Here is a 7,741-nt window from a genome sequence, read left to right as displayed (position 1 = left end):
CGTTCTCCTGTTGACCTCCCATCCATAATTCACTTGCTGCATAAAGTTAGAGTTAGCGGGCGTGGCTAACAGCAATTTATTTGTATTTAAAGTGACATGACGCCCTAAAAGAGCTCATTCTTAAATTGTGAGATAATATCTCATTATTTAAGAATAACTTTGTTTAAAAAAGGTAATGAACATGTTTTTTATTTCCCATAAAACTATCATAACATGATCAAGATCAGCTTTAGCGATAAAAATGTCTGTTTGCTGGTGCTAAAATGTGTTAAAATGATTAAAAACAAGCTGCAGTCGACTGTGCAACAGTGACAACCGTTCAAGACGATTTCCAAAGTTCCTTTCTCCTATGGTTCCAGCAGGCAGAGCTCAGGAAACAAAGCCCAGTAATTCATTTCAGACTCGACAGGCTCCACCTAACAGAGAGGTTAAATCTAATGGCTGCGTAATTAGAGAAAAAGACAGAAAAGGTTTGAAAGATTTATCATTAAAAAAAAATACCACTGTGGGTTATGTCTACTGGCTGCTGTAATTACTCTTTTATTCGACCCTGTAGGAATGAAATGAGTTTTCTGCAGAAGGAGGCAGATATATGAACACCCTCAGTGTTTTGCAAAGTCAATTTTGACATATTTTCTTTGTTTCTGCTGTATTGTAGCACCTCCTGACAGATACAGAGGTGAGTTTTTGCTGTATTGAAGGTGGAGAGCTTTATGAACTATAAAATGCATTAAGCTTTACTGTATCTGTCTTGTTATTTACCACCTATAAAAGTGATTTTTTTATTTTCACACCTGAAGTGACTGTGAGGCTTGATGTAGCTGAAAAAGGTGTAAAAGAAAGAAATGCTCTTTGTCTAAATATAAATAAATGACCAAAAAAACCAAGTAAAATATGCAATGAAAAAAAAACAAACAATTTACGATAATCTTTTGTATCAGTAAAAGTACACTTTTTTGTGTATCTTTTCTGGTTTCAAGAAATATAATGCTTAACATGTCAAATACTATTTTCATAATTCAAGGATATCTACGTGTTCTGAAAATAAGTCTCATATCTTATTTGTATAAATAAAAATAGTCATCTTATATAAAAATCAACACATTAATTTTAAGGTATTTTTACTTATTTTGGAAAGTTTTGACAAGTCTCATTTTCTTGTTCGGTTGGCAGATAATTTTTATTGTTTTTTTAAGATTACTTTTTACAGTGTGATGTGTTACAGTTTCACATTTCCTCAAACTGCAGTCACAAACGTCATTGTACGTTAGTTGTTGTTTCACAAGCAAAAATCAAAAATGTGAGCCGTAAATCATCCTACATCTGTGGTTTAGGTCAAAGAATAACTGTGTGTCAGAATGGCCCAGTCAAAGTACAGACATAACCTGATCCAATACACATTTCATTCAATCTGAGGTGTTTTACAAAGAAAAAACTGGAAATAATTTAGTATCTAAAGCTGGTAAAGACAAAATCTGGAAAGTGTTGCTCATGATTATCAGCTATATTGTGTTTGTCAATCATGTAAAAACTCAATAAATATATTCAAATTTGTGCTGCAATTAAATAAAAATACATCTGTGTGTGTTTGCTTGTTCCATCACTCATTAATCTGCAGTCCTCTGCACATTTTTAAAAGTAGGCATTAAAAAAGTCTTCCTATGAACCAGGGCGTCAGTCTGTTTATGCAGCTTCAACAAGCTGCTCCTTAAATTATTCAAGTGTAAATTAATGATCCCCCAGGCGAAAAAACAGATTGTTAAAACATTTGGATTGAATTCAGGTGGAAGAGTTGCTTTAATTCAGGGCTGAAACGATTAATCAGATTAATCGCTAGGAATTTCAGTTATTTCAGTGATCAGTTAATCGTTAACTGGACTCAAATAATAACACACTCAGAGCAGCAATTAAGACAAAACTGTACAAAAATATTTCAATTTAAGATAAAAAACCTTTGTCAATATGCTCTATATGGAAGAGAATTAGACACTGAACAAAAATAAATTTTTCTCAAAATTCTAAATTTTTCTCAGAATTTTAATTTTATGTCAAAATTCAAATAAATAACCAAACGTTCTTAGGTGTATCATGTCAATTATTGTGTTGGCATATAAAAATAATCACATAGATATTTCTTCTTGGTTCTGTGATTGACCCAGTTGACCCGTGATTTGAGTCTTATGACTATATTTGCTTGATTTAATTCTGATATTAAAGTCTGAATCCTCTTTAAAGCAAGACTTCAGTGGTTACGTTAAAAATCTACAGAATGTTGAATTTTTTCATCCGATTAATCAATAGAATAATTGATTATTAAAATAATCGTAGGTCTCACTTTGATCATATTTAAGTGGAAGTATCTGATTTTCAGGCCGCACGGATCCAAGACGCAGACTCAAGCGGACCTGATCGTCGGTTGCGACGGAGCGTTCTCCGCCGTCCGGAAGCAGTTCCTGCGCCGCAGCCGCTTCAACTACAGCCAGACGTACATCCCGCACGGATACATGGAGCTCACCATGCGGCCGAGAAACGGGGAGGTCAGGCGGGTTTTACGGCGGCTTGAGGCTCAGATCAGATCAGGCTTTGCTCTTTCACATCTTAGCTTATTTCCACCTTCATCTGCAGTTCGCTATGAAGCCGAACTACCTGCACATCTGGCCCAGAAACACCTTTATGATGATCGCGCTCCCCAACCTGGTGAGTGAGAAATGCTTTTCTTTATTGCTTTTATATATATTTTTGAATGTGTACAGGAGAAAAAATGCAACAAAGAACAATTTATTCGCTCAAACAAATTTTCAGTTTCAGGCAGCAAAGTTGTAAAAGTAAGAAATACTGCCACCTGCAGGTGGGAGTTAGCATCACTTAAACTAATACTTTGACAATTTTTGTGGACAATTTTCTATAAAAAGCTTAAACTAGAAGCATTTCTTTTCATACAGCAAACATGCAAAATTAAAGTAGTAGTATGTTGTAAATTTCTGCCAAAAATCTCAGAAAGTTTAAGAGTAATCTCAGAATTTTTCTAGAAAAACAAGGACTTTTTTTTTTTAAATTTAATATGTATTAAAAATATGGAATAAAAAAATTTAAAGTTTTGGATCCGCAATAAATATCCGTCCACTTTGAATGTCAAATTTATCAATATATGACTTTTAAGAACAGGTTGAAACGGTCAGGATCGTGTTTCTGTGTATTTATTTTTAGAGTTTTTTGTCTTCAGTTTGCTCCCTGTGTCTCTGTTCTCCCCGTTGATTGTTCCCAGGTGTGTCTCGTTGCCTTGATTACCCCTGTGTGCACTTAGTCCCACCTGTTGTCTGTGTTCTTGTCGGGTCCTTGTCTAATGTTGTCTATTGTCAAGTGTTTGCTGCTGAGTCTGTCCGTCGTCTCAGTTGAACTGATCAAGTCCTGGTCGGCGTTAGCTCAAGTATTGTCAGTCTTTGTATTCAGTGCTACTGGCTATCGCTGTGCGCTCAGAGCAGTCCTGTTCCTGGACTGCTCCAAGCTTCTTCATTAAACTCATCAAATTCATCATTTCACCTGGGTCTCAGCGTCATCTCCTCACCAAAACCACTTCATGACAGAAACTGCACTAAGTGCTGCACAAAAACAAAAACACAAGAATAAATTGAAGAAAATAAAAGAAAGAAAATAAAACATCACAGCAGAAAAGTTTACAGTATCAGGACTTAATTAAATGGCAACAAATGAAATAAGTTTTAAGAAGCAATTTAAAATGACCCTTGATTTTAATTTGTTTTTTATGGTCTGTAATTACTATTTATGGAAGAAGTTTCTGAAAAAATAATTCTGACTTTAATCTCTTAATTTTAATCAGTTAATATTTTTCTGAGATTAAAGTCAGAATAATTTTTTTCAGTGGCCTAATAATCCTCTTCTGAACTTTTGTCCCACGTGTCAAAAAGTTTGGACAGCCCTGGTCTACAGGGCCGCATTAAATGTGTTTTAAGGATAACATTAATGCATCTTTTGCTGATTTTCTGCTTTAGGACAAGACGTTTACCTGCACCCTCTTCATGCCCTTTGAAGAGTTTGAGAAAATCTCCACAGGAGATGAAGTCATCGAGTTTTTCCAAAAATACTTCCCTGACGCCATCCCGCTAATCGGAGCGTAAGCGACCTTCCTCTGTCTGTGTGACGCGGCGTCTCCTCTTCCTCCTTCCTGCCTCTTCATCCCGACCTGTTGGGTCAGAAACACCTTCAGCCGTCGTCACCCCACCCAAGGCGGGCGCATCAGCAGTGGACTGTGAAATTGAACGCTCACGCAGATTCCTGCCGCCGCAAGGCGTTTAATTTTCTGCGGGTGACGGATAGTCGGCAGGATGCAAGTAGCCTTCATAAAGCCGGAGACTTTTATTCGGAGCGGTGAGGTGTGAGCAGCCCAGCGCGGGCTTTCCCCCCGTTACCTTTTCATTAAACCACAGCGGACAGATCGCGCTGCTCTGCGGCACCCAGCTGTGACAGACACTTCCACTGCAAGCAGGGCGACTCCGTTGTTTAGGAAGGAAACATCAGATTAGATCAGCTGCTCTCAGGAAGTTTGTAATTGTTTTGTTTGCTTTTGTCCTTTGCAGCGCCACCCTCAGGAGGGATTATTTCCGCCTGCCTGCTCAGGCCATGGTCTCCGTGAAGTGCTCCCCGTATCACATCGGGGATAAATGCGTCCTCATGGGGGACGCGGCCCACGCTGTGGTGCCTTTCTACGGCCAGGGGATGAACGCCGTGAGTGCCGCCGAGCACGGGAGGCGGGCTGACGGGGAATCACTTTAGATCCGATCAAAACGTGAACAAAGAATCACTTTAGATCTGTTCATAGCTATTAAAGAATCACTGATATTCTTTCCTTCTTTTTTGCTTTCAGGGCTTTGAAGACTGCATTGTCTTTGATGAAATAATGAATCAGTTCAATGAGGATTTCAGTAAGTGTCTTTATGTCTTTTAAATAAAACCCACTGGTGCAGAAAGAGTCCGGAGCCGGTAACAGAGTCATTCTGGGTTTTACCTGCACAGGTGCGGTGCTGCCAGAGTACAGCAGGGTCCGGGTCCCTGACGACCACGCCATCGCAGATCTGGCCATGTATAACTACGTCGAAGTAATTCAGTTTCTACTTCACATGCTCCACATGTTCTTTTCCAATGCAAATATTTGATTCCCCAGCCAAACGTGTAGTTTTTTCAAACTACACTATTTCACCAGCATATTTTTAAAATATTTATTTTCCCTCCGTTTTTGTAGAAATTTAGTTCCCCAGCCACACTATATCAGATATTTTTTATTTTTAAAAAATGCTTTTTTTTTTATTCCCAAGCTATTCGAGATATTTTTATTGATCCAAAACTAAATAAATACAAGGCCAGTGTCACTGATATTCATACGGATATCGATATCGATACCAATACAATACCAATACTTTTTATGATTTAAGTTTATCAAACTTCTGATCTTTTGAAGTTTTTGTGGATTTTTCTTTCAATTATTTTGTTAATGGAATCTGGACAAAGTTGAAATAGGTTTACAAAATACTTTAATAAAATATTAATGTGATAAACAGAAAAATAGAAAAATAAAATCATTTGTGCATTTTTTCCTAAAGCAAAGTGCAAAACATCATTCTGTAGGTAGATCTGAGCAACTAAAATCAGACTCCAGGAGGAAATCTGAAACTAAAGTATTGATCTTACCACATGATCATAGATAAGACACTGGTACCAACTTTGTGTCAATAAATATCTGTACATTTATTGGATGCACTGATCAACTCTTTTCACCCATCGGCCAATATCGATCAGGAAAACGGTGCTGAATTGACTTGAAATTTAGTTTTTTTTAAAAATACAATTAAACGAGGAAAACCAACTTTAATTTGTCCAGTCAGTAAAAATGCTAATGTAGAATAAATAATAAAGAAACTGAGAAACAATATGCTGACTACCTTGGTCAAACATATAAAGAATAAAGCAATAATTTTTCTTTCAAATGGTTCAGAACGTGGAATTAGAAATGTAAATATAAATAACAAAGCATAGAATTAGACTGAATAGATCTGCCCTTATGGATGGGGAACGGTACCGATACAGATATTAATATCAGATCTGAGCATCTCTACTTACTTTAATCTGCATCATTGTTCTGGGTTTGCTCAGACAAATCCCAATCCCAGCATCGCTGTGAACCGTTCTAACCATCCACCCAGCTAGAGAGACTTCTGTTTAAAGATTTCCTCTCGTTGCTCCACTGACTCGCAACATGATTCTGACTGCAGGTTTTCAGTCCAGCGCTCTGGAGCTCAGGGCTGCTGGTGATTCACTCGCTGGAAGCAGGAAAGACGCACAGTTTGTTCCTCTGCAGGAAAACAAGCTGCTTTAAAATCAGCCAGAGGGATTTATAAAAGGCCTCCAGCAGAGAGACGACCTGGAAACGGGTGCAAAGTGTCCTTTACAACAGCAAAAACTAAACATATCCAGAGGTGAAACAAAAGATTAATCGATTTTTGAAATAATCGTCAACTAATTCAGTAACCGATTAATCGTTAACTTGAGCAGAGGTGGTAGAGTAGCCAATAATTATACCCAAGTAAGAGTAGCAGTACTTCAACATAATTTTAATCAAGTAAAAGTAAAAAGTATCCGTCCAGGAAATTACTCAAATAAGAGTAAAAAAGTGTTTGGTAAAAAGTACTGAGTAACTGTTCAAATGATCAATCATTTAATACTTAAAAGCTACATAATCAGACGGAACAAAATATAAAGTTTAGTGGAAATTTTGGTGTTTTAAGGACAAAAACTACAATAATTCATATAAGTAACAAAAACTAACAATAAAATGTTTCCAAATCAGTTTGTTTCAATAACAAACTTATTAAACTTTAACAAAAACTGCAGGTTTGTGTCTGGTGGATTTTGGCTAAAACATGTTTTTCATTCAGAGAATCCAGAAATTTTTCTTTTTACTTCAATCAAATTTACTCGAATAAAAGTAAAACGTACTCAAAGTAAATTTTTTCAAAAGAAGTTACTCAAGTAAACCCCCACCTCCTCCGGAACGTGTTCGAAGTTCTGCCGGAGATGGGGGACATTGACATTGACATTGAGTCTGAGTGGACCATTGCCGAGGCGGCTTATCGGAGCTGCGGCTGCAAGGTTGTTGGTGCCTGTCGCGGCGGCAACCCTCGAACCTGTTGGTGGACACCTTCGGTGAGGGATGCTGTCAAGCTGAAGAAGGAGTCCTATCAGGCCTTTTTGGCCTGTGGGACTCTAGAAGCAGCTGATGGGTACCAGCAGGCAAAGCGGCATGCGGCTCGGGTGGTCGCTGAGGCAAAAACTTGGGCGTGGGAGGAGTTTGGAGAGGCCATGGAGAAAGACTTCCGTACGGCTTCGAGGCGATTCTGGCCCACCATCCAGTGTCTCAGCTCTTCGGTGGCAGGGCCCCTGGGGTGGATGAGATCCGCTCGGAGTTCCTTAAGGCTCTGGATGTTGTAGGGTTGTGTTGGCTCACGCGACTCTGCAATATCGCATGGACATCGGGGGCAGTTCCCCTGGATTGGCAGACTGGGGTGGTGGTCCCCCTGTTCCCCGGAGGATTTGCTCCAATTACATGGGGGTCACACGCTTAAGCCCCCCTGGTAAGGTCCATTCGGGGGGTCCTGGAGAAGAGGGTCCGTTGGATAGTCGAACCTCGGATTCAGGAAGAGCAGTGTGGTTTTCGTCCTGGTCGTGGAAC

The 7,741-nt window shown here is 38.8% G+C and overlaps 1 protein-coding gene across 1 annotated transcript in view; it reads left to right on the top strand.

The window, feature by feature from the left end:
• The window catches only part of kmo (kynurenine 3-monooxygenase), a 21,616-nt gene that overhangs the window by 9,273 nt on the left and 4,602 nt on the right, over positions 1-7,741 (top strand). The window contains exons 7-13 of the mRNA XM_016679054.1: positions 2,372-2,537; positions 2,626-2,697; positions 4,011-4,132; positions 4,596-4,743; positions 4,883-4,940; positions 5,032-5,159; positions 6,285-6,354. Coding sequence (XP_016534540.1) covers positions 2,372-2,537; positions 2,626-2,697; positions 4,011-4,132; positions 4,596-4,743; positions 4,883-4,940; positions 5,032-5,159; positions 6,285-6,354 — 764 coding nt within the window. The remainder of the gene's footprint in view (positions 1-2,371; positions 2,538-2,625; positions 2,698-4,010; positions 4,133-4,595; positions 4,744-4,882; positions 4,941-5,031; positions 5,160-6,284; positions 6,355-7,741) is intronic.

Source organism: Poecilia formosa, unplaced genomic scaffold (genome assembly GCF_000485575.1).
Source record: "Poecilia formosa unplaced genomic scaffold, Poecilia_formosa-5.1.2 Scaffold201, whole genome shotgun sequence".
NCBI lineage: Eukaryota > Metazoa > Chordata > Actinopteri > Cyprinodontiformes > Poeciliidae > Poecilia > Poecilia formosa.
Note: the sequence above shows the minus strand (reverse complement) of the source record. Positions and strands in the feature narration are given on the sequence as shown.